Source organism: Embiotoca jacksoni, unplaced genomic scaffold (genome assembly GCF_022577435.1).
Source record: "Embiotoca jacksoni isolate LCO1_2020_lvr unplaced genomic scaffold, fEmbJac1.0.p SCAF_8, whole genome shotgun sequence".
NCBI lineage: Eukaryota > Metazoa > Chordata > Actinopteri > Embiotocidae > Embiotoca > Embiotoca jacksoni.
The window spans coordinates 9,731,695-9,759,050 of record NW_027185436.1 but is presented as its reverse complement, the minus strand read 5'-3'; the positions used below and the strand labels follow the sequence as shown (position 1 = coordinate 9,759,050).

Genomic DNA, 27,356 nt, shown 5'->3' with positions numbered 1-27,356 from the left:
CTTATCTTTTATCCTGCCCTTTTCTAAAGTGTGGCTAAGACAGGAGCACTAAATAGATTTTTTTTTTTTTTTTAAATTTCAACTTTTGTGATAATGGCTTTTACCCTTGTGAACTCATGAATACTTGAGTATTTGCAAGCTTCCTCTGTGACCTGATTGATGTCAGCGATTTGTTTTAGCTGGAAGGTCGTGTCAATCGTGAATGGACACACATGCACTGACCAGCAATATATATTCTGGGTGACAACAACACACTGGACACTGGACACTAATTGAAGCAGACGAACTGCCTCTGGTGTCTTTGAATCAGCTTAAGTGTAGAGGCGCATGTGAGTATTTGCTCTGTGTGCCCATGTATATGTGTGAGAGAGGCAGAGGGGGGAAGTGGGGTAGACAAACTAAGAGAAGCAGATAAGTGGAGCAAACGACTATGAAAATGCAGAGGGATGGGAGACAGCATTTTTAACTATTACCTGCTGTCACACAAGCCCCAATGGGAAATTCATTGTGGTGCCAAACAAAAACATCCGTTGTGTAAACAGTATGGGTAACACCAAAGACTGGCCCGGCAGCAGCCCGTCTGCTTCTCTATGTTCTGAGACAAGCCAGGAGAAGTTTTATTCCCCAGATACTCCACTGTCAATCCCGTCTCATGTCGGGTGCAGTGACATAAGGAAATTGAGCATAAGCAGATTGATTTTTAAGAAAAGACTGGTAGGTGGCTGCATATACAAAGGTTCAGCTGTGTATTCTCATTTAAAGAATTCTGAAGTCGATGTACTGAAAGCTCCTATAATCTAATAGAAAGAAAGCAAGCACCAAAGACAGAATGAAAGAATAGCAGTGCTATGTGCACTATAAAAAAAAAATTAAAAAAAAAACATCATTCTGCACCATACCTATTTCTGGAATACTGCAGGCACGATTGCCTGTATAAACTCTGTGCCTGAAAAGAAAAACATACAGCGTAGTGCTGAAATAAATTAGCATTATGAATCTCTGATGCCAGCCCCCTTCACCAACCCCCTCTAGATTTTCTCCACCAGTGTGCTGCAGTGAACTATGAGATGTCCATGTCTGTGTTTTGACACAAACAGTACATTTTTAAACCCTATTTGAGTGTACCACACAGTTCTAAAATTGATGTGTACATGAAAACACCTAAAACATCTACACATATAATTACTGTACTATAATTTGTTTGTTTACAATTTATGTTTTATTCATTTCTTTCTTTGATAAGTTCCTCATCATTCTTTTAGACCAATCCAGACCCCATGTATATGGCATAGATCACCGTCAAATCTCTCTGTGTCTTAGATCTCATGTCAGTAATAGAACACTGCTTTGGTTTATAGTAGGGGAAGAAAAGTTAGACCAATGTGTCTGGGTGGATGAACGAATAAAGGTTCAGAGAAGTGTTAGGGATGCTGGTCTGAGTGCTGTGCCAAATAGTGGGCGGACAGCAGGATGGATAGAGGGAGGGAGAAGAAAAACAAGAGGCAGCCCTGTTTGAGCTCTTAAGCTAATGTTTTTTGTTTAAGTCAGAGAGATGGATGGATGGATGAGTACAGACGGAGAGTGATGGATGGACAGAAGTGGATAAAAAGAAATGGGGAAATGACTTGGGTTGTCAGTCGTTGGGTTAATTTTTGCTATGGAGGGCATGAATGGATTACTGGATGGATAAATTGATTGACAGGGTGCAGGGATGTGAAGGAGAGATAAGGGGGAGGCCTAATTGCCTGTGACCTGGTTGTAAACATAGCCCTACTAAGGTGGCAGCTTAGAATGACTGACGGATCAGTGTTAAAGAAATAAAAGTGAGAGAGCAGTTGTTTCTGACACAAGGTTGTGTTCTTGTGTTTACCATACGGCTTTGAGAATCAGGGACACTGGCCATGAGACAGCAGAGGGTGAGGGACCTCAGCCAAAACTTTGAGGCAGGAGAGGAGCACTTCAGGGGCAGAGATTGGTAATAGATTGCAGAACAAGAACGGGTTGAAGTGAGGTGAATCATAAAGTTGATATATGGAAGAACAGTGAGTAAATATGTGACAGAACATCATGTTTTACTGTTTCTCTTGCAAGGAAAAAAATGAAAAATAAAGTGTATGTTTTAGAATATCTAGTTTCTCTACGTGAAAGGACACAACAACGCTAAAACTCAGTCAGGGGCAAAACTAGCTAGATAAATTTAAATTGCACTCCAAATAAAGAATACAAAAGAGAAGGAGAAGCAGACACACTGGTGGACGATATAAAATGTAGGTAGAAATACAGTTAAGTCAAATAAAATATAAATGATTGTGCAATCATTTAATCATACCAATTAACTGCAGCCTTAATCTGATCAACAACAGACAATGTAGACAAGTAATAACAAGGCACCACTAGAAACTGAGATGTGTGATGATAATCTATGGCAAACTGGACAGACATCTTGGTGAGTCCATGCCATTACCTAAAAATACCTTACTTCACCATGACATTGGCAAATTTCCCTTAAACTTTCCACATTTTCTTCAAGTTAAATCCATGCTGGCTTTCTGACAAATATTACCAATAGCAGCAGCAGAAGCAGAAGCAGCAACTGATGAAGGAGTTCTGTGAATTGATGGAACGTATCAGCACAGCAGTCTTACATGGTCCCTGCTTCAACATCCTGTCCTTAACTACATTATATTACCAGACACCTTCTTCCTGTCTAAAACTAGAACCCTGTATGACCATAGTCACCCTCTCGTCTCACTCCAAAAAACACCTGCTTTTCCACTGTAGTTTTGTCCATGAGGTCTGTAGAGGACAGTGGATTTGAAATAATCCCTATTGTGCAAACAGTTTATTTATTTCAAATCATTTCCCAAATTCCCAAAGTAAAAATATGATATAAAATGCAGTCGGTCATTACTCTCTAAAGAGTAGACATAAACTCAAAGACAATCAAACACACTTAAGAGAGGGTTATAGAAGAGTAGCTGGATGACTTCACTTCATAGGTATAATCCTGTCTCTAGAGGCCGATCATGGCCTCTTCACTCTTCCACTGAGTAATCAGTAAATATTGGCCTAAAGCTATTAAAAACACCAGCCAATTATTCCCCTTATAATTACTAAGACCTCATTTTGAAAATGACGCTTTTTTTCATCACAAATACACTTCCCATAATAAGATTTCCCCAGGCAGCAGTTAACTGTCCAAGACCGACTTTATCAAGAAAATCTCAGTAAGTAAACAGTATTTTCATTTACCCACCCATATGGTCCACGACATTCGGCAGGGGCACCATCACCCCACACCATTCATCTAATCATTAAAGCTGCAGCTTGTCCTGACACAAAGGAGTGTAGAACTGGATAAGTATGTCGTGTCTTAAACCACAAGTTCCTGTCCTTGATAGTTTCCCTTGCCTTCTGCTCAGTCTCTGCTGGGATTTTATCAAGTCTCTATGACACTTACTAATCCAACTATGTTGTTGCTCCAGTCAGTTGCTGAAACCCCATGTCCCTGAAACAAACCCCTTAGACCTGTGAATATGTACCCAAGGATATAAACCAGTTTTCATAATTTCTCTTAAATGTGGTTTTATCTTTCTGTGTTCAACTTTAAGAATACAGAAATTCATTTCTCTTTATCTTTTATCACTTCATTTATTTGCTGCCTCTGGAGTCATTCCCTGGCAAACATGAACGCACACACACACACACACACACACACACACACACACACACACACACACACACACACACACACACACATCACACACATCACAGTCTTTCTCAGTCTGTGTCTCAGTCCACCAGAGGACTGAATACCAAACAATCATATCATGGGATAATCTGCAAGTGAATCACCACATGCCTCGAGTAGATGTGTGTGTGTGTGTGTGTGTGTGTGTGTGTGTGTGTGTGTGTGTGTGTGTGTGTGTGTGTGTGTGTGTGTGTGTGTGTGTGTGTGTGTGTCTCTCTCTCGCTCTCTGTCTGTCTGTCTGTCTGTTTGTGTATGGTTACACTTACTAAAATGATTACAGTGGGGGGAAGGAGGGAGGGCAGATATGCATTCCCTCCCTCTTCCTCCAGCTCTTGTCACACCTTTCTCTCTCATTTCATTTCCTCTCCTCTCCTCTCCTCTCCTCTCCTCTCCTCTCCTCTCCTCTCCTCATCTCATCTCATCTCATCTCATCTCATCTCATCTCATCTCATCTCATCTCATCTCATCTCATCTCATCTCATCTCATCTCATCTCATCTCATCTCATCTCATCTCATCTCATTCTCTACCACAGTCTGCCTCTTTTTCTGCATTGTCTGGTTTAGCAATAGGTCCTTTCAGGACATAAGCTCACTGACATATATTAAGGTTGGGCTATCCATGCTATTCTTCCGGTCTGCCTATCTGTATTTTAAGTCTTCTGCCTCAGACCATGTCAAAATATTCATGTCAAATACATTTGTAAACACTTCCTTATATCCTGTTCTCTATTTAGCCTGCCATTCACAAGTCAGCATTTTCTAATCCTGAAAATTGGCTTTTCGAAAAGCTCTCTTAATTGGAGAAATTTTAAAATGCCAGTCTGACTGTGTGAATGATGAAATGAGGTCTTTGAGAACACAGACATATGATTATCACCTTGTAAGCGCTCCACAGATACAAAAGGCATGTATACTTAATGTTAGATACTTAATGTTAGGTAATGTTAAGAAGACACATTTTGGCACCTCAAACTATTATTGTGATTACTTATCATTACTGATTACTAAGCCAAGATATCCAAAATATGAATGATCCAATCACCATTAGTTCCTTTTTATTTAATTACTGTTATCGAACTCATGTTCCTGTTGTATATGTATGGGAAAATATTAAGTTACTTTGGTAAAAAGTGTCCCTCAAATGACAGTATAATATTGCGTGAGTGGTCACATCAAAAGAAAAAAGATCACGTAGAGTCAGGGGCTGATAGAGCAGAGGAGTCCAGTGTAGAAATGTTAAAGTATGAGATATTAGAGTGCGGGAAGAAAAGGATCTAAAGGTAGTTCTTGGAGCCAACCTCAATCAATATGCAGGACAAATATCTGGGAAGAAAACGTAGAAGAAAAGGTCACAATTAAATATTAATTGGTCCTTCTCTGGTTAAACCATACACACACACACCAAAGAAATGCATTGACATTAATAATTGAAACTGTTGAACTTATACTGTTGCTGTTAGTGATCGTTTAAATGTAATGGAAAGCACAGTAATGTAGCCATGGCACGCAACAGATAAAGTCTATGAAAATGATGTTGGAAAAAGTCCAAAATTAAATATAGTTAAGAACTTGACTAAAAAAAAGAGTTTAAGTGAAGAGCCCAGACAATGATTCTCATTTTCTTTTTCTTTGTCATTTTGAAACCATTCTTTGCCCTGACCAAAAAATATTATTAATACTACTGAAATAGATGGTGTTTGTCCAGTTTCACACTCGCTCTCTTCCTGCCAAACACCTTCTTGCTACCTTTTTTTAAACGTGTTTTGCTGCATATATCACGTTTTACTATACATCTCATTTTTCTGTCCCTCTCTTTCTCCTTTTACCATTTACACTTTTCTTCCTCCATTTATCAGTTGAAGTCTTATCCCTTGTGATTTCCCTTCTATTTTTTCTTTTCTTTTCTATAATGTCCCTCCTTCTTTCTCTCTTTTGCTCTCCCTGTCTTTTTCTCTGCCAGCTAGGTCTGCAGGCTTTCAGCAGCATTACAGCGTGTAAACCTCGGATTACAGCAGCCACAGTGTGCCTAGCACTGCATGCCTCTGTGGATCAGAAATACACAAGCGTGTGAACACCCACTCACCCACACGCCATTTATGCATTAACATGTAAGATATTTACATAGGCACAGACACACATGAACCTTATAGGCAGAAAATACACTCATGAACATAGCACACGGATGTCCTGTGTACACAACAGCATAAGCAAACAGTCCATACACACATACAAGCTTACTGTGCACAAACACTGACACTGTTCTCCTCCATATGAAGTTGCTTAACTCCCTCTTTACTCCCTATGTCGCCACCAAAGCTAACTCGCTAGAAGATTAACTCCGCTCTCCTTGTGCGTGTTTACCTATCTTCTCTATTGAGTACAGCTGTTGTCTACCCCATTTAACTCTCTGCTCTTCCTTGCTGGCAGCCTCCCTTCGCTTAATGCTAGCTTTGAAGGACACGTGTAAAGATAACACTTAAAGGCCCTCTTAACATCTACTGGGATGACCTTGAGCAGGATACGTAAAACCAACCCTTTTCTACTTGATATTGTGTTTATAAACTACGAATTTTGGACATCTCGACACATGCCGAGTCTGAAATCGCTCACACTAAATCTACATTAAAACATCAACAGACAATGTATTTGTTTCACTTTCCTCACAATATCCAATATCCTGTCCGTAGCAGTTAAAACTTGATGAAATATGACAAAAAAGATTGAAAGAGACTTGAAGCAAAACATATTTGGCAAAAACAAATCACTAGTCCTTAAATGTAATTTCTACAGGACAGGGTTGCTTAACTTTGGAACTGCCCAGTGGATAGTGATTATAACATTGGATGTCACATTTGAGTTTATGAATATGAACTGTACATCTTTCTGTGGTCAAACAAAGTATAAAAAGTGATCAATTACTCGTTTTTTTAAAACACAAAAGTGAAGTGGGAAATGTGTATGAAAAACCAAAGGAGGGTATACCTTTGTTGCTTTAAGAGCTTTTCCTTAACGTTTTGTCAATGTGATGTGTCATCAGGAGGTCACATTCATTTTTGTGTAGACTACACATTCTAAATGCATTCCATAAATTGGTCCTAAACAGCTCAGTGGATCAAACAATGATGCTTCCTCTGTCAGTGTGGACTGGAATCCACTATCGACAGCCCTTCTACAGTTGCTGTTTTTCTTATAATTTAAAGGCACCCATATCAAATCTGAAACTGCTTCCACATTTGACATTCTGAATGGATTTAAGTTGCCCTTCACTTGACAGGGCATCTGAAAATATATATCAGTTTTTCTGGGGAAAAGCCATGGGCGGGGAATAGGCAAGAACAAAGAGAAGAGCAATATGTGATCTGAATTTAATTGTAAGTCTGCATTGATGTGGAAAAAGTGGATCTACCATTCTATACCTCATTACTTCAACTTTATCCTCTTTCGGCTGCTTTATGATGTTTTAGGTACTGTTGCCAGTGACTTTAACCTAGTTTTAGTTTTGTTTTTGACTGTCCCCTGATCTTGCCCATATCCCTCGGTGCATGTGTGTGTGTATATAAAAGTGGACGTAGCTTCCAGGTCTGAAAAATGACGCCAATGCAGAAGTGCCTTAAACTGCAATACCACCGAGTGCTGCTAGAGGTTGGCTACACCGACAAAAAGCGTCAGGGTCCATAAACTCCCATTGAACTTCTCTCATGAAATTCTCAGTCAGTAAAACCTTTCCACAAATTTTCTGTCATTTGCTAAATTCGCTCTTCCAGATTAGTGTTCTGGCGGTCCATCTGAAAATAATTCTGTCATTAATTGTAAAATAAGCTTCAAAAAGCTGTGTTTTTGGGGGCGTGTCTGTTTGATTGACAGGCCTGTGATGCAGTCAGGTTACGGCTATCGGTGGGCGTAACATAGTATTGCCGAGTTTCCAATCAGATCGAGTCAGATCCCCCGCTAGCTCCCACCCAGCTCGCACTAATATGGTCACTACCTGCTCCAAACCGCTGTAGACTAGCAAGATGGCGCCGGCCAAATTCCGAACTCGAAGTTCCATAACAGCCATTCACAAACCAATGGGTGACATCATTGTTGCTGCTAGGCGTGTATCTACTGCTGTGAAAGTTGTACTTTAGTGCATCTCACCTGTCCGGTCTCTTCAACCATTTGTCTGTTATAGCCTGCGGATCTCTGCCTTCTGTGTTGGAATTGATGAAGGAGAGAAGTGTCAGTTTACAGGAGAGGTCAAGACATGTGTTAACACAGCAAAATGACTGCTTTTGGACATACCAGGTTTGGAGACAAGCCCTCAGTGAACAGCAGGAATCAGAGTGATGGGTGACAGGGCCGAACGTGTTTTTGTGAGTGTGTGTGCGTGTGTGTGAGAGAGTGAGTGAGTGTTGGACAGCTGAGAAGTGAAGGGTGCCAAGTGTACCCTCCTGCCAGAATGGCAGTAAAACAGCCCCTAACTGTTTCCACATACACACTCTGCAGATGTCACAGTCCGTTCCCTCAAAGGTACAGTGCATAAAGTCCAGCAGTCAGCTGTCCTCAAGACCTGTCAAGGTTCTAACAACTGAGTCACTCTTACTAAGTGACCAGCTCACTGGCTAGCTGACTGACTGCCCACTGCACTGACAAACACGTCAACCATGTGAGTGCAGCTGACGTTTAAATTGATTATCATTTTCTACTTTCTCGGCCGGACCACAGGATTCTACTCAGAAATGTAATAATAACCACCTGGATAGAGTACGGATAAATGCAGGACTCGAGTGCATGCAACAAATCCACTGCAATCTGAAGTTTAAAGATTCTCAAATATAATTTTGTTAGGCATTTTTGCCTTTTTTGATAGTACTGTGGAGACAGGAAATGCGGCGAAGACCTTGCTATAACAATACCAGGCACTCACAGCTGACAGTATATGAGCCTTTATGATTTGCGCCCTAAACCAGGGTTCAACATTTAAAAAAAAATCCCTTCTGGCCCTCTAAGCCAGTAAGTTAGAGTTTCACTGGCCCTTTGTATTTTCACCTGCCTGGCAGCCAAAACATGAAACATATCGCAGTTGCCTTTTTCCACCCAGGAACGTTGTTGGTTCCACAAAGGTAGAGAGTCTCTCTTCCCACACCCTGGTATGTTTCCCTAGCGAAGTGTTTTTTTCACAATCTCACCCACATGTATTTCAGCAAATTACATTGCATTTCATTGGTCACATACTGTATCTTCAAACAATGACATCATCTAAAAATCGCTCACAATGCAGACTCTTATTGGCCTGTCAATAATCACTGACCAATTAACTTGCCTTGCTTTTGCTTTTACTGTCCATAGAGCTTTTGGTTATGTTGAACCCTGTTCCCTCTAATGATGAGTACTATATGGGTTCTGGAGGCATTTTGTCTGTGGTTTTAATGCAATTAGTTGTTCCACAAATGTCACACTGTATTAACTTGCAGATGAATGAGATGTATTACAAATGAAAAAAAAGGCAAACAAAGTAAAAGGGTAAGATGATTTTTCACACTTTAAACTGGCCTGGTTCAGTCTCACTTAGAAAACAGACATCCATCAACTACAAGCTTTGTCAGTGAGCTTTATGTTGAACCAGCAAAAAAGATTTCCGTAGGATTATTGTTCCCTGCTTTCCTAAGATAGAGAAGGCGTAAGAACATTTCAGTTTTGAGCCAGATAGATATTACCTGCAGTAGACTGAATGAAAGCCCTTTCATTTTAGTGGAGTATATGTCACTTTTACAGATACTGAAGTAACTCAAATTTGATTACAAAATTACGACACATTAATGTTATCGTAACTCAAGGTTCAAAACCGCAGTTCTAAGGCACATTTTACATTCCATCCCATTATGGTACACTGTATGTGCATGTATACTTTCTAACCCCACATGTATTATTTATAACCCAGTGGTATTTAGATTATTCCCGCCATGCGTAACTTCACTTAACAGTCCCCATGGATTTACATCTTCATCTGTACATTCATTTCTGTGAGAGTGAGAGTGTGAGTGTGAGTGCATGTGCGTGTGTGTGTGTGGATGGGTGGTGGCTGTGGTGGTGGTGGTGTTGGTGGTGATGGTGGTGGTGAGCGTGCGGTGTCTGTGTAGGTGGGCATACATTTTCAGTCACACAGAATCTCTGCCTTCATGTTTCTTTAGCTACATGTATGTGAAGTGTTGCTGAACAGATATAGCAAGAGATAACAATGAGAACTATGGGTTTAAATATGGTATTACTGATCACCAGACCAGCGTTTCATTCATCCCTGGGTGTGATTGCAGAGGGAGGAGCAAGACCTAAAAGAGTCATTAACTAACATTAGACATGGGGGAGGAAGGAGGAGGAGTGACAGGAAAGACAAATAAAGATGGAAACTTTTCCTCCCATTAACACTGTCGGAAAACTTTTCAGGTAACCTCTATCAGATCTGACTTGTATTCTCAAGTGGATGCTCAACCTTCCATAAGTCTCCTCATTATTACACTGTACTGCCTGACAGTACAGTGTACTGCCTGACATCTCTCCCCTCATTTTCCTCGGGGGAGAGTAAATGCAGTAAAGAGAAAAAAAAAATTTTGCAATGACTTTGCCCCTGTTTTTCTCCTCTTAACTTATGTGCTCTACAGGCCCCGATGGGTTTTTGTCTATTACTCACATCCCATCAAAGAGAACATAAAAGACAGAAACAATAAACACACAAATTATGTAAACACGTTATCGTTAATTTGTAACACTTTTATATGGATTGGTTTTACACAAACAAATTTATTCCCATTTGCCAAACATATCTCAAACAGAGGTTAATTGATTTAAAAGGCCTTTTCCAGAAACATTTATGTATTAAGGCAATAATTGATCAAAAATGTCCTTCAATTAAAAAGAGACAGACAATAAATTAAATGATAATGCAGTTTAATAATTAAGTGACTCATTCATTTAAAGTTTGGTATTTAAAAGCACATTAAAGCAGAAAGTTTGAATTGTACAATATTTACATGCCAAAATCCAATATAAGTCTATACACATACACAAACACATCATCCCAACAATTCAAGCAAGCAATAAAACAGCTTGCAGTTCATCTGGGAAATCAGAACAGAGCTTGTTGTTGTCGTCGCTGCTGCAATGATCAGTTTGTATAGACTGCTGTGTGAATGTAAGAGAGTGTATGTGCACGCATGCAAGTGTGTGTGTGTGTGTGTGTGTGTGTGTAAGTAAGAGTGAGAGATCTGGCACAACCAAATGTGCAGTCTATTATATCAGGTCCTGAACAGATCATCTACTATCAATAAACTCCAGCTCTCACTGTCCTTTTTTGTTTGTTTATTTGCCTTATCTTTACTGTTTGGCATCATTTTTGCTACTCCCATATGATCTCCACTACTGTTTATTAAAGGAAATACCACTTAGTTATTCACATAGGTCCCTATTCGAAGTACGCAGTTGTATTTCACAGCTTTACCAAATTCAGACACCGACTTAAAGCCATTTGAAAGTCTATTTGTATGTCTCCTTTCATTCCCTAAACCACTGCAATATGACTAAGAGTGCAAATGATTATCTTGGTAACAGACAAGAAATCTACACCAATTAAGCTTCAATATAAAAATGTTAATAACGTAATGTGTCTTGTAACTTGAACTACTGTGACTGTAGCTGACTTTGTTCTTCATTTCACTTTTCTCAGTCGTGTCATGCATTGTAATTTGACATTACATATTTCTTTGAATTGGAAGTAAGAAAATTAGTCTGCAAGATTGCAGTGTGTAAAATGTGCTTTTTTTTCTTCACAGTTTGAATTTCAACATCCATTTCAACCAGGTGGTATCATTAACCAAAAGCATGTGGGCTTTCATTTCAGTCAAACAGTGCAGTGGCTGAGTCTCACCAGTGAGGAGGTGTTAATCAGTGAAATAATCTGTTCCATTGATTCATCATAAAACATTCTAGGGTACAAGAAAGGTGACGGAAATCTTTTAGTAAGCTTTCATGAATGGACTCATCTTGCAAATTTAGAATTTTTAACAGATCTAACTGAGACTGTTCCCATTCAAAACGTGTCCCAATAGGTTATTTGTGCGAGCAGTTTAATACAACCTAGGTTTCATTGTGACAGGTCCCTTTGTTGCTGTAGTGATTATTGGATAAGCAACGGAGGAAGTGAGGTGGTGTAATTAAAATGCCGCACAGCACCGTGACGTACAAGGAGCGGGAGAAAGATATAACCCTATTAAGTAAGTGCTACAAATTTCGTCGCTTAATCATCATCAGTTCCTGAGTTACAAACGTTTTTGTGAGAAGTGGAGCGGGTGAGTCTGCGATTTCTCCGTAGACATGACCAGAGGGCGCATGCCAGATTTTGTATTAAACTGGAAATCTGCAACCTTTACAACGCTTAAGGAGGGCTGCAACAAAATTGAGCTTGGAGAGGTGATCTTAGTGACATTCACGTTTCCGAGTGGCAGAACGTCACTGTCCAAAACTGTAAAAAGCACATCAGATCTGGTGCTCAACCAGCTGTTTTTTTGTTGACATTTGCAGTACTGTGTGCCGTGAATTCATCCCAGGAGTGTCGGAGTGAAACCATGGAGCTCTGCTGTGACATGTTGCGGCGTGTGAGGAAAAACATTGAGTTCAAATGACCCAAGCTGTGGCTATAGTATTTAGGTTCTCCCAACATTGACAGTGCGCCCGCTCAGAGCGCAACGAAAACGCACAAGTGTCTCGCCCACAACAACACAATCATAGCGCCGCACCACTCCTACTCACCGGATTTGGCTCCCTGCGACTTCTCTCTGTCCCCCAGACATTTTTCACAAACTTTGATGTTCGCTCGCTGCTCAAGTTTCAGGTGCGTAAAAACATCTCCAACGCACCCGCTCCACTGATCACAAAAACGTGTGGAACTCAGGAACTGATGATGATCAAGCGACGAAATTTGTACCAGTTACTCATTAGGGTTATATCTTTCTCCTGCTCCGTGCACATCACGGTGCTGTGCTCCATGCGCACGCACGAGCGGTAGTCTCTGAATTTATTGATCTACCCTTTTATAGAGGAGCTCGGGGTGGATAGATCAGTCAATAACGTTAAAGTTTAACAATAATTGTGTAAGACATGCCACATTCTCTCAAATTAAGAAAAGACGTTTCATTTGTGGTTATCAGAATACCAAGTACACAAAACATACTGATCTACTGATTATTTATTGTTAATAAATAACATAAAAAAAAATGTTTATAATGTCGTTGTATAATGAATTAAAATTGTAATGTCATGTTACAGTACAGACTACATCACTACTAGTACCAGGTCAGTTGAATCAGAACTGGTGAACATAGACATCACTTCAAAGTACGGCTCTACGAGAGCCAAGTATAACACTTCCATTCCATCTGATGTTACTTTGTGGAGCTCCCCAAGGGCTGTTAAATGATTGAATGACGGTAACGGTACCCAAAGATATTTGAATTGAAAAGCTGTTTAGAATTAGAGTGAAATATATCCAAAGCTATAGTGAGACATATATCTGACTTTAGTAATATATAAGCTAAATATTCTGCAGGTTTGATAATTGGTTCTCTAGATTTTTGTGTTTTTATGCTGTTATTTTTTTTTTTAAAACTGATTAGCATAGAGTTATCTCAACAACGTTTTCAGTTGTCCTCCATTGAATTTGTGATGTGAGGTGTTATGAACATTCAGGTAGATTAATGTTAAAACATGCTTTCTAAATGCACAAACAAAGACTATCCTTCTTACATTTTATAAGATGAACAGTGAAGTCTAATGTAACTATAGTACTGTTTTAACACGCACTGGTTTTACACAAGTTGAGTAGCCCCACCCTTAACCAGAGTTATTCACTGGCCTGAACTGTCATTTGTCTGTTTTGTGAACACACACCAGGAGCTCCTCTATTTTTCTCTTCACTGAAAAAAATCATGCAGACCTGAAAATAACAGCTCTTTTCTAATAGATCAAAGTTCGATTTACATTATCAGCCACACATGACGTTATCGATCATTTGTTAGTATCAGGGCGGAGTCTTTTTCCTCACCATTCACTTCCCCACAGATTACCCCTTCAAACCACCCAAGGTCGCCTTCACAACAAGAATTTACCACCCGAATATAAACAGTAACGGCAGCATCTGTCTGGATATTTTGAGATCACAGTGGTCTCCTGCGTTAACCATCTCTAAAGTCCTTTTGTCCTTTTATTTTTGCTCTTTAATTGTTTTCCTGAAATCTTACCCTGTTTGAGAATACACAGTTGGGCAGATCTATGCCTAAGTGGCTCCTTCATATTTAATCGCTTTCCAGGTAGTGGTATCATTATAAAAGAAACATGTAACGTGTAATGGGACATACTTTTCTATATTTTATGATTTTATCATGGCAACAGTTTAGCACCAAAGTATCAAATAAAACAAGTGAATCAAAAGGGCAGGATGAATAATAGATAATATAATTTCTGCAATTAATTGAGACGTGGATAAGGGTGAGAGACGGAGGCCTGCCTTAGCACACATTTAGCTGCAGTGACGAATAGAAAAGAAGATAATAGAATAGAATAGCATAGCATAGCTATGTGCTTGGAACTAGTTTTCATGGCAGAGTGGATGAGCACACAGACTATGAGGTTGAGATTAGGGCAGCTTGTGGTGCAGAGCAGTGATACGAGTGCAGCCTGGGCTGCTTGCTGCAACAAGCTGTTCCCTCTCTGTTAGCTGAGAGACAGTTGAGGCACAGAGGGAGAGAGACTTGGACTATTTAGCTCCTTTTCTTAAAACATGTCTACCAACCACCAGGGTGGCAGAGGGATTGAAGGAAAGAAAAAGAAGGGAGAGGACAGAAGGAAGGCTTCTTCGTGCAAGCTGTTCAGAGACTGCACTGACACACATGTTGCTCATCAGCGGGAGAGAAAAGGGGGTTGGGGGAGGGAAGCAGTGAGGGGGAAAGTGGGAGACGGGAGTCGTGAAACTGCTCTGCAGCTTGTCTGTGTTTGTGCCTGGCTTCTGTGTCTTTACTGTAATGGCAGACATGTGAAAGTTTGGCAGAGTCAACAGAAGGAGCGTTACAGAGCTACAGAGGCTGGAATCAACACACCGGTGTTGGGCAGGTGAAACAAGGTTTGCTCAGAGAAAAGAGATGCTTTATGAATGAGGGAAAAGTCCTAGAGTATTTTCCAATCTGCTGGTGAAGAATGAGCAGATAAACTACTGGAAGTTAAGAGTAGTCTACACCAACAGTTCAATATCTCACTGCGTTATAAAGCCCAAAATCAAATCTATTCCTCCACTGGTGGAGCTCATGATGTAGGGCGGGAGAGAATTGTGGCAGCTAATGCAGAAATCGAGCAGGTCCAATTTCATGGGGAGTTTCTCTTTTGTCTTCCAGCAGTAATTTGAGGTACATGGTAGAATATAATTTTTGACAACATTTATTCATACACTTCTGTTGTACTTTTACAGCTTCCTGTTGCATATTGATTTTTATTACAGCTGCTAATCTCTGTCAGCGCCGTATACACCTTTACCACCTCCTTCCCCTTAAAAATGTCAGCAGCTATCGATTGTGTTTTGAATTGCTATGAGTCATGTATGTAACAATGAGACCAAAAGCTGCAGTTTGTTGCACTGTGGGCTTTGATGTGTTTTCCACAGTAGGAAAAAGGGAGAGATGTACAAAATCTCAAAGCACCCCTTTGTGATTGTGAGATGCCATTCAGGCAAGAAGATAGCGTCATGCTGTTTGATTTTGTGTCCGTGTACACGTGGTTTCTATTCATCTAAATGTGTGTGTAGGATGGGTGGGTGAGTTCTGCAGAAGGTTTGTTGAAACAGTAAATGACTCCTTTGGCCACAGCACCGGTCGATGGTCCAATTACTTTTAAAAATGTGTGTGATTACACATCCTTTGAAGTGCCCACGAATATGTGTGAGTGTGTGTATATAAGTGTTAGGTGAAAGTGTTGATGGGAAGGTGACTAAAGTATATCCCTTCTTTTTCTGTGTTACAGTAATGTAGGCTGTTTGTCAGGTCGCCATGGCCTAACAGTGCTAAACTACACACACTGTAGTGTTTGTGTGTGTGTGTGTGTGTGTGTATGTGTGTGTGTGTGTGTGTGTGTGTGTGTGTGTGTGTGTGTGTGTGTGTGTCTGTACATGTATTACTCATGTTGTGGGGACATAAATATGTTTACACATAGGGTTAGCTTGTTTACATATCTTGCTTCACCCCATAATGTCCATTTTAGAGAGTGAAGACTTGTTTTAAGGTTTACGTTATCGTTCAGCAAGTTGTACTTATGATTAGGGTTTTGCTAAGTCTGCAGGGAATTAATGTCAGTAAATCCTCTGAAATGATGCAGTGACGGTTTCAACCCCATTTAATTAGCTTACATAGTTACATTTAACAGAAAATACTCTGAATTATTTTAAGTTGGTTCATCTTAAAAACAGTGCTGCTGCTAAATAGTTTTAAGTGTTCTTAGTAGTTTTCAAAATGCAAAACTGAGTTAATGCAACTGAATTTGAGAATAAACATAATTTGAATCATCAACTGCTTGACGAACTGAAAAACGTTGCATTTACATTCTCTCAGCGTAAAGAGTCGTATTTTCATTTTAGATGGATAACTTAACAGCTGCAAGTCAGCAGCACTTACATTTAGCTTTTTTTTTTCTTTTTTTTTTTTACTATGATAAAAAAACAAACATCTATGACTTATCTTCACATGCAAAACAGACAAGGTTTTGACATGTCTTTTTTTACCCCCCCTCCCAAAAAAAAATTCTGTTTCATTCTCTAAAAAAGCATTCTGGATGGTCTCAGCATGCTAGCCCTGTGTCTTTGTCAATTTTAAGAGGTTAAGTGAACAGTCATTCTGTCATTCATCATTTTAAGACATACAATTTTGTTCAAGATATCAAGTCAGAATTCATTTTTGCAAAGTCTGAAGTGGCCTCAAAGTAGAACCTGGAAGTTTTAAGGTAAATTAAGTTGAACCAAACAAAACTAAGTCCTACCCAGTAAGTTAATAAGAGAAGGTTAGTTGATTCAACTAAACTCCTGTATCATGTTTACAGACAGACATACAGTGGTACATACAAATGTTGAAGAGTGGTTTGTAATGTTTTGACTGTAGCTCACAGTTGTGTGTTTAGTGTTTTAATATATAAATACTTGACAGTATAGTTCACATATTTTCTCATCAGCTGTTGCTGTGAAATTGTCCTGTAAGTGAAAACAGTATATCAAGTATATGGCGAGGTGACTTCTATTGTTCCCAAGAAAAACTTTATTTCACCATATTTATAGTCTGTGGAGCCTGGCAAAGATTGGCAATGGGAAGCAAAAATGGTTTCTCCCTTCCCAGTATTGTTCTACTATATGTTTTTGCTTAGAGCTTGCTCATGTGTGAGATGAATCTAAACTTATATCGGCAAATGTTGTACAGAGAAAATTGTCGTATTATAAGACACATAGAGAGAGACAAGACACATAGGGTAAGAAGGCATTGTGAAAAATAAATGGTAACACTGAACAGAGAGCAATAGATGAGAAACAGAGGTAAGTAAAGAAAGGAAAATATATAGCGCTAGAACAATAGAAAGAAAGGCATTGTGGGATGCTAATGGAAGCCATTGTAATGATCTCGGCACAGTGGGTCACTCACATAACATGTACACACACCCACAAATGCACATCTATTTTATACTTATGCGGGGGGATGAGCCCTTATCTGGAGCTGTGAAGATAAGCAGAGGCAGCGGGCAACTCTACCAGCCAGGCTGCCATTTCAGCTCCTCATACAAGTCCACATACACACACACACACACACACACACACATCCAAGGTGGCATTTATACTCTCCTGTTGTATGAAAGTGAAAACAATATTAATATAGAGTGTAAATAGTGATTTTAGGACTTACTTTCCTCTGCCCCATTCTTTATGGATAACAAAATGAAAATGAAGGCCTTAATGATTCAAATATACCATTTTATTGTAGCATAACAGTTAAATGTGTTAAAAACCATAAAATAATATATAGCTTCTATCTGATCAAGCAGAGCAATGTTATGATAAAAGTTAATTAACTAATTCCTGCTTTAGCTATTTACATATCACCTTTAAAAATACAGGGTTGTGTGCCCAAATTGGCCTATAAAATGATCTGTCCCCATAAGTTACATACAATTGAACCAGCAAGATGTTCTTCAATACATTGTAGTGGATGTTTAATAAACTCAATTTGGATCATAATTATAACTTAATTCACCCTCTTTACCTCCAGAAATTGGGCTTTAAAAATACTGATTGCAGTGGCTGGCAATGACTCATTCAGTAATTGAATCGTAGCATTGCAAATTCGCCATGTTTGATGGTCAGTCCATATCAGAGTGAAATTAGATGTGCCTTAAATGCACAAATGTGTGTTTGTGTGTGTTGTGGCTTGTAAGTGTGTGTGAATGACTGATTGAAGTCACACGTTTTTACTAAACAGCCTGACTGGTAGCCTCTGTGATCACTGTAGTGTTCTACTTTATTGATTGATGTGTTTCACTTAATCTCAGTGACTTAAGGCTAAACACTGAGTGCAGCACGAAGCTACGAGACACTGCAAAATGTTCCCTGCTGAATGTTCTCTAATATTCTCCATATTCTCTTTTTACTGTGGCAAATTTCCATCTTAGCCTCAAACATTGTGCTAAAACAGATGTTTTGTCATCGACTGAAAACTAGAGCAATAGGCATTAGAAAACAACATAGTTGTCAAAGTAATTTTTTAGGAACTCTTGTTTTATTAACGCAGTCCTGAGCAATCGATCTCAAGTGGCTTGCCTAGGGGTGAAATGACAACAGAAGGCAATTCCTGTCTTCCAGAGGCAGAGCAGGAAACACTAATGAAACAAAACCACGTTTTTTTTCTTTCGTTATCAGCAAATCTTTTCTCTGTAAAATTGCGCTGACTTTTAAATAAGTGTTGGGGCTCAGTTCTGCACAGCTGAACAGCTACAGTATGTTCAAGTCTGGATTGCAGCGCAGTGTCAGGTGTGCTTGCTAAGGTTCACTTATTTACATTTGACTGGTCATTACTTTGTTCCCGGGGCTTTGGCCTTAAGTAAGCCACACTATCAAATGACAGGCAATGCTCTCCAACACCATTTCAATTTGCATTTGTCATTGTTTATTTATCTACCTCTATTCTCACCTGTCATTAAGAAAACACTTCCCCTGGTACAAATAAAGAACTATGGTCTCAATACTGTGTCTCCGTTACGAAAATAAACGTATCTGTAGCAGATACTTGCAGCAAGATACAGCAAAAGATATATTTCAGTCTAGCTTTTGCAAATCTACATTCTTTCAGTTCCCATCACATCAGTCACCGTTAAAGAAGGACAAACACCAGCATACTCTGTGTGTGTGTGTTACAATTACGACCCAGACTGTCTGGTTTGTCTTTTGTGTGCCTGTTTGCTTACCATGTGTGTGTGTAAGTAAAAGAAAAAAGTGTGTATATAAATGTGTGCTCCTATTTTTTCTTCGTTTTTTGATTTCAGCCAATCTACAATTTAATCTTTCCTATTTGAATCTTTTTGATTTATATGCGGTGTTGTCTGGATTTGTGTTTCCTGCAGGTGTGCTCAGATATGAATGTAAAGTGGAAGCCTATCTGTGCAATTAGCTGTCTTGGTGCCATTTGGCTGGACCGCTAATATTTTATTGATTTTACATGCTCACGTTTTTACAAGCACTTGTAGCAGCTGCTGTGCTGTAAATTCCCTGTTTATAATGTCGCCCATCATCTATGCTCACCACATATCAGCATTTTGTTTGTCTGCTGTATGCTTCCTCTATCTCCCTGTCTGTCCTTCTGTCCCACTTAGTGCCTCCCACTTAGTGCCTCCCTCTCTGGTGTTTGTTATCTCTTTCCTTCTCATGTGTCTGTCTCTTGTTTGTGAGTCCTTTGTATCTTTTTCACTTTTACCCCATTTCCTAAAATTTGTAAATTGGCATCTGTTGGCACACACACACACACACACACACACACACACACACACACATATACACACACACACACACACACACACACACACACACACACACACACACACACACACACACACCAGGCACATACAGTATTACACTGAAATGACAGGGGGTTACAGGCAGCATGTGTGAAGACACACACATTCACACACTTCGATTGAGTGCGGTATGGACCTTGGAATCGTAGCAAGAACAGCCAAAACAAATTAAAAAAAGAATAAAAAGGAGCTGTAGTTTTTCTATGTTATAAAGTAGAGGTTATTTGGCTCATCTTCAGCAAAACAGAGGATTACAAATACATCTGTTTTTTGCATGTTATGAAATAGAGAAACAAATTAGACTCACATGCTAGCTCCACATCTCCCCCTCCAGGCTGAAAGAAGAATAGCAAGTGAGATCATTTACCTGGCTTCGGCTGTGAGTTACATAAATGCCGACAGACAAGCAGTGTATTATCGAATATTACTATTTGAAATAACAACAATGTAATTGTGATTAGAATAACACTGTATGTAATAGCACTAAGGTAGTTAAACTCACTACACACCCTCACAGATGTTTTTATGGATTCTGCTCACATTGAAGGTGGGCTGTGAATGCTGTGAATTATATGAGATCATCGGAGTCTCTGTGCTAATAAGAATCATAAAGGTGTTATATTTCCAGGTGTAATGTTTCATCACAAGGTGCAACAAATCTGCAAGGAGAGTCAGACAGGTGTTAACCAAACAGTGTTTACATTCGTAGTCAGTCCTTTCCTTACTAATCTGGTAAAATAAAACACCATGACTCTGTGAGGCCTTAAAAGACGAATGATACCCTGTTCACAACATATAGACGCTTTGAACATCTACTCTGGCCTTGTCAGTTATGGCTGATTCGAGTTCTGCCCAAACTGAAACTCTGTAAAGATATTCTGGAAATTGTGAGTTACCAAATTTATATGAATGCAGACAGTTGTCCAAACCTAAATATGATGTCAATCAAGCTCACATACAGAGGCCTGAGAAGAGGTCTAATCTGATAAAAATAGGAAAAACATACAGTATGTGGAAGTCCAAAACAGTAAGGTATTTGCTGTGTTCCAGGTTCCCATAGGCCCACTGCACTTCTGTCTTGATCATGTAGGACAAACTTCTGATGAAAAATCTGCTCTTGATGCATGTAGTAGCAGTAATTCTACCAGAGTGACTTAAACTGGCGCCTTCTATTCTGTCAACAATACTTTAAACAGGATATGAAATCTGAATTAAATTGCAGGACATAAAAAAGAAACGACTTCAATTAAGCTTTACAGAAACTATTGGTCCCAAAAGGGAATTGATCGAAACTGGCAGAGAATTGTACATTCAACAATAACTTCCGGCTTCAGAAAAATGGATTATCCCATGTTTCCCTCTACAGCATGCCCTGTGCTTCTCTTATGTGTTTGTGTTTTCTTTTAAGCTAAAATCATGCCATGCAATTTTGTGTGTATCACAATGTGCTTGTTTGGTTGTGTGTTTGTCTTTGAATAGCAGAAAGCTAAATCACTTCTTTTTTTTTTTCCTGCTGCTTTTCTCTCCACAGGGAAACTAGGCGAGTTTGATCTCTGAAGCTAAAAACAATATTTTATTGAAAGCATAAGGCAGCACACAGATTAAATAATGTGGTCCAGGGGAAAAGACTGGATGTTTATGATGCAATTTGATAGACATAGAAGTCTCAGTCAGACTCATGAAGCCCTTTTGAATGAAATAAAATCACCATCCTTTTCACATATGGTACATGTCACAAACACCTTTCTCTGTTTATGCGAATAAGAGCTTCAGATGAAATTCCGTGAACTGATGGTTAAAGTAGATGATCTCATTGTTAGTATTCAACTGTCTGATTGTATAATGTTAATATCAAAACGTGAAAATCATTTACAGAAAAAGTTTAATGTTTTGGCTGAATGCAAAACAAAAATAACCATGATAAAAAAAAAAATACTACATTGCAAGAAGTGTAGTTACTTTTAAATTTAAATACATGCTCACCCGTAGAAATATTTAGGTTTTATTTTGGATGAGCAGCACACTTTTAAGGAAGATGTATGTGTAGGTATTTCAGCAGGTATGGGCACTGGGATCGATGCTGAGCAACGGCAAACTATCAGGATCTTGAATGCATAGCTGTATAAATCTTGTGTGTGTCCTGTTTTGGATTACACATCTGACTTTTGAGGGTTCCGAAAACAAGCACATTTTACATTGTACTCTGTACATTTATTAATTTGATCATTTACGGGGGCTCATGAACGTGCATCAGTTTTGGACATAGGTGGAAATGCGGAAGGGGAACCTCCAAACATCAGACATGAACGTGAGATGATCCAACTCTGCAACAGAAATGTAAACATGCCTGATTAACAGCTCACTGGAGATTTTTAATTGGGACATTCTGCATGGACAACCATGGATTATTGAGTTGATATTCTTATTTTGAATATTTTACTCTGTTGTTATTTTCCAAAACAGATTACAGTGCAATATTCATGATGTTCACTGCAAACTGTTCCTGGTGTACAAAGAAAGAGCCTGTTGATGTTGTACAAACCTAAATTAAGAAAACATTGTCTGTGTTTACTGCAGGATTAAGAAAAGCTGAAAACCTTTTTTTATTTAAATATGTTTTGCTCATTGTATGATGATGAGCTAGACTTTGTAGTAAAATGTTCTTAATTCCTGATAAATTCTTCCAGATGAATAATACTATGAAACTTTTGCTGCGTTTCGGGAAAGAAACCTTTTCTTTAGTTGACTTCATTTGTGGAGCTTGGGATGGGAGAATTATGTTTTTGCAATGTCAGAAGTTTGTTCTTGTTTTTTGTTTGATACATGAATCACCACTGCAGCTGTGTATTCTGGTGTTTAAGTTAAAAGTAGGACTTTGCCAGATAGAATATCATAGATAGATATACCCTATAGTGATGTTGCACAGTTATTAGGTTACTGCCCTTTATTTATACCAAACCTGCTCATGCATTTCTATTCTGACTTTTCTGGATTCTTTTTAGGGTTAATCCAATGCAAATGCTTGAAATGCATTTTTGGTCTCCAGTTTATTTCGCTATAAACCCCACCAGGTGTCCAAAATTCCTCTAAATCTAACTGTTTGGTGTGTTTGTGTGTGTGCACATTGCAGCTGGCCATGTGGGACCCAGTTCATGGACTGAATGGCACTCTGACAGACAGGAAATTGGAAAACAACATGAGGGGAGTTGTGCTAAGAGTCGTCACTGTTCTGGTGAGTATCGATGACCAGCGTGTGAATCTGTGTTCATGTCCTTCTTTTTATTATCCAGTGATTTCTGATTGTGCATAGACAAAAACGACCCGACGCAGTGTTCCCTGTTTGAAAATTCTGCTGTTGTTCACCCTGAAAAATGAAAAGGGACTATTGTGACTCGTGCTGGCATGTCAGACTTCAGCCTTTTGCTCTATTGTAAGTCTGTCCTTTTGTCTAGTTTTCTGCCCATCATTCAAGTCCGTCTCTGTGGAGGCGCAGCAAGGGATTGAGAGCTTACATGAGAGAATGAAAATGGCAGACAAACATTTGAGAGAAAGTGGAAAGAGGGGAGTCAGAGAAGGTGAAATACAAAGAAAATGTACCAAGGTGAGCCTGCTAATAGACTCAACTATCATCATTTCATTAGCTTTCATTTTGACATTTGACAGCTCGATGATAGAGACCATTGGAGTTTTGATGATAGTAGGACTCTGGCTTACCAGCTCTGTCTGTCTCGCCTGCAGCATCGATTTGAGTACATCCCATGAGTGCTTTAAAGATTCACTGCTGTAAATTCTTCATATCCCGTCTTTGAAGTGAGAAACAGAGGAAAAAAGACATAATGCTAGACATCTTTGTGGCTATCCCTTTTCCCCCACTCTAATTTATTTTTTCTAGTCTTTGGTTTTCATCATCCTTAAAGAGAAAAAGGAACATGGACGGTGTTTTTTGAAATATCAACACTATTCCCATTTCTAGAGTAGGGTAGCTCGAGTGAAGGGAAAGGTGTGCTGTTTGTGCACATTTCAGTTCTTAGTTGCATCCACCCTTCATGTTCTGTAGGTCTGGTTGTGTAAATGTGAGTGTGCGTTCATGTGCGTTACCCCAGATGATGGATGCCTTGTGTCTGAAGACAGAAATAGATCGAAATTGTTTGAAATGTCCAGAAGGCTGTCCAGATGTACAGTGTTCTTTTCATGTGTGAATGGCTGGAGGGCACGTCCTGATTGTGTGTGTATGTGTGTGTGTGTGTGTGTGTGTGTGTGTGTGTGTGTGTGTGTGTGTGCGTGTGTAAGTGTGCTTGCATGATGTGGATGTTTCTTAGGGGACCTTTGGAACAGATTGTTCTGCGTTGCCCTGAGTGTTTCCCTCTCTGATATAACGGCTCTCTGTGTGTAAGGTGTTGATCCTGCCCAGAAACAAACAGGAGCAGCAAGCAGTAACGTGTGTGAACACATACTCACAAACATTAACCTGTGAAATGGAATAGAATGAACACATCATTGTATTCTAACATCCAGAGTTTTAAATTGTTATTGATTAGTTAATTGGCGATGAGATCATACCACTATTGGGGACAATGACTCTAAATTAATGCTATTGATTTACTGGGAGAGTATTGATTATTAAATGGATGTCACCAAGGAATGGCGACAAGACTATAATTATATGTGTCCCTCTACAGGGCTGAGTGGCCCTGTGTCAAAATGATTATTTAGCAACTGGTAACTTGGTTTGAAGGCTTTAAGCAGTTATATTAAAATGATATGTTCTCTACCGGAATTATTTCTCTATACGTAAGACTCTAAAGGTGCATAATCAGACCGCATATAAATTACCACTCACTGACTTTCATATGGGTCTAATTTAGCTTGATTCATCTCAGCAGATGAGTTTTCATATTTTCATAATGCTCTGTGCTTTGACATTTTTTGAGGGTGTGCCCGCATTTCCCTGGTTTTCTCCACATTTATAAGTAGCAAGCTACAGCAGCCCAAATATTCAGCCAAAGGCACAAGATGTCCCTTTTTAACTTGAGTTCACCAATTTGGTGATAATGAAGTGTTCTCCCCAAACGAATCTAAAGTTTTACTTTGAAGGATGATAAGGCATACAGTAGCCACAAGTCGAAATACAGACACATTTGTACTGCATTTGGAAGTGTTGTAGTGATTGATGATAATGATCAGTGTTATAGGTACATTTAAGTGTAAAATTATAGTGTTTTTATCATAACCGTTTATTTTATGTTAGTATGTTTAGATATTGACAATTTTCCATAAAAAAAATGTATAGGACTGACAACTATTTGCGTTAAGTTGTTAATTTGTACGGTTTTGTTCTAAGAAGTGAGATTTGGCTCTTGGCCCATATCAAAGTTAGCCTAAACTATCACATTGTTCATCTCAGCCAGCTCTGTTATAAGTTTATAATATTCTGCACCACAGTGAGTCCTGGAAGAGAGGACAACATGAAACTTAAACTTCGCCCCCTTAAAGGCACTTTTTTTTTTACCACAATATGTGCCCATGTAGCATAATGAGAAGCTTAGAAAAATCGTACAAACTTTTCAACACTCCTTTAACCATAACGTTAGGTACATCCTCAAGTTTAGCTATAAATGTATTGTGTATTGTGTATAAGGACACCAAGCTGTTCTGCAAACTCTGGCCTGGATGCCAGAGTGTATTTCCGGGAAGATGTATTGGAAGATGTATTTCCGGGTGGCAGGAGACACTGCTAGCTGACTGTACACTGACATGTAGAATATAGCAGGCGGAGCAACTTGCAATCGAGCCGGAGAACCACTGGTGCTAATTCGCTCCAAGTTTGTATACCGATTCCCATGTAAGGGGAGGAGTCATGCAGAGGGCTTCGTATACAGTCTGTGGGGTAGCTTTCATTTCAGCCTGGCCTAAAAAAAATCCTGAACCGAAAACTGATTAGAAACAGTTTAACGCTCTCACTCCACAATTAAGTGCAACATGAGTTTCATGTTTTCAGCAACTCATTTCTAACATTTAAAAGGTATTTAGAAGCAAATATCTGAATTTAACTGACACGATCTTTAAGAAAACATGGAGACACTGTGTGGAAAGATGCCAAATGGGCTTACAGTCATAAAACCATACTACATCTCACAGGGTAATATTTTGCTCCAAGATTTAATTCTTGAAAACATTGACTGGGTATCGATTGAACCTATAAAAGCTTAAAGACAGACCAAACTGTGAGCTAGAAAATGTTTAGATGGTTACATGACTCAATGCTTCTCATGACTCAAAACCTAATCAATTCTTTAAACCAGGTATTTCTTATACTCCAGATTTATTGGAAAAAATGGTTTGGCTGAACAGCTATAGATCTTTTTTCCTCAACAACCACCATGCCTGTACAAGCTTAAAAAATAAAGAAAGACAAGTGGCACTCCTGCAAGTGCATTTAGTCCAAGTGCGTGTCAGGTGTGGGGAAATCTCATGTTGATGTCTAAGTGAATGAGAGAACTGTCACGTAATGTTCAGCAAATTTTAAATGACATTTGTCTCAGACAACCTGTGCCATCGGCAGAGAAATATGTGAGCAAAGCTAAAAGTGTGGGTTGGCTTTAAGACACTGGAGAGACATGAGGTGCTTTTATAAACTGTGTTGTCCATGGAAGTGTTCAAAGATTATTGCCCCCTCATTCACACACCTACACACTTTTCCACATGCAGCTTCTTTTAGTTGCATTGATTTGCTGCTGCTGTTGTTTGTCTCACATGGTTACAAGGGTGTGTGGATGACTATGTTTCTTCAGGTGTGTGCAGTACGGCTGTGCATGCATATGTGCTTGTGTTTATGTACAGTATGTTTGTTCAGCTACAAACCTTTGTACTTGGAGTGGCAACTGGAAAGCAACCAATTGCACAACTAGCTGAAATAGTCTAGAAAAAAACTAGAGAGGAAATGGAAGGCGGATAAGTTAAAGGCGATCTCCAAGTAGAATGATACTAGTTTTTTAATGAACACTTTAACTTTTTTATTATAATTTTTATGTTATGATTTTCCTTTGCCAAACCAAAATTTTTAATCAGGTTTTAATGCTCAATTCTTTAATTGATTGATAAACATTTAACTTTTCCCTGGCTAGATTAGTCTCATAAAGACTCAAGTGTTGTTTTTTTTGCGCTTTGGAAAGAGATGTTTGGAGAGGATGAAAAAGTTGAATTGCCTGAATATACTCATACAACTCTGAGCTGAACAATATTTTGTGTAGAATATTCTTATACTCGTGATTTTTGGCAAAATCATGATGAAAATAATAAATGATGAAAACTTAATTTAAATCCCCTGCTGTGTTCAACAATACGGTTGAATTCTGAAAATGTATGGTTTCCTTCAGAATTGTACAACCGATGTGAACGTTCAACCTAAAAGTATATTTCAAAGTATCAGAACCTGGGTAAATGGTAGACTGAATTATTATTCCCCTTTACAACCAGGTGAACCATGTTTTC

The 27,356-nt window shown here is 39.1% G+C and overlaps 1 protein-coding gene across 3 annotated transcripts in view; it reads left to right on the top strand.

Annotated features, from left to right (window-relative positions):
- The window catches only part of grid2 (glutamate receptor, ionotropic, delta 2), a 473,172-nt gene that overhangs the window by 342,621 nt on the left and 103,195 nt on the right, over positions 1-27,356 (top strand). For all 3 annotated transcript variants that reach the window (XM_069178067.1, XM_069178068.1, XM_069178069.1), the window contains exon 9: positions 22,996-23,097. In XM_069178067.1, coding sequence (XP_069034168.1) covers positions 22,996-23,097 — 102 coding nt within the window. The remainder of the gene's footprint in view (positions 1-22,995; positions 23,098-27,356) is intronic.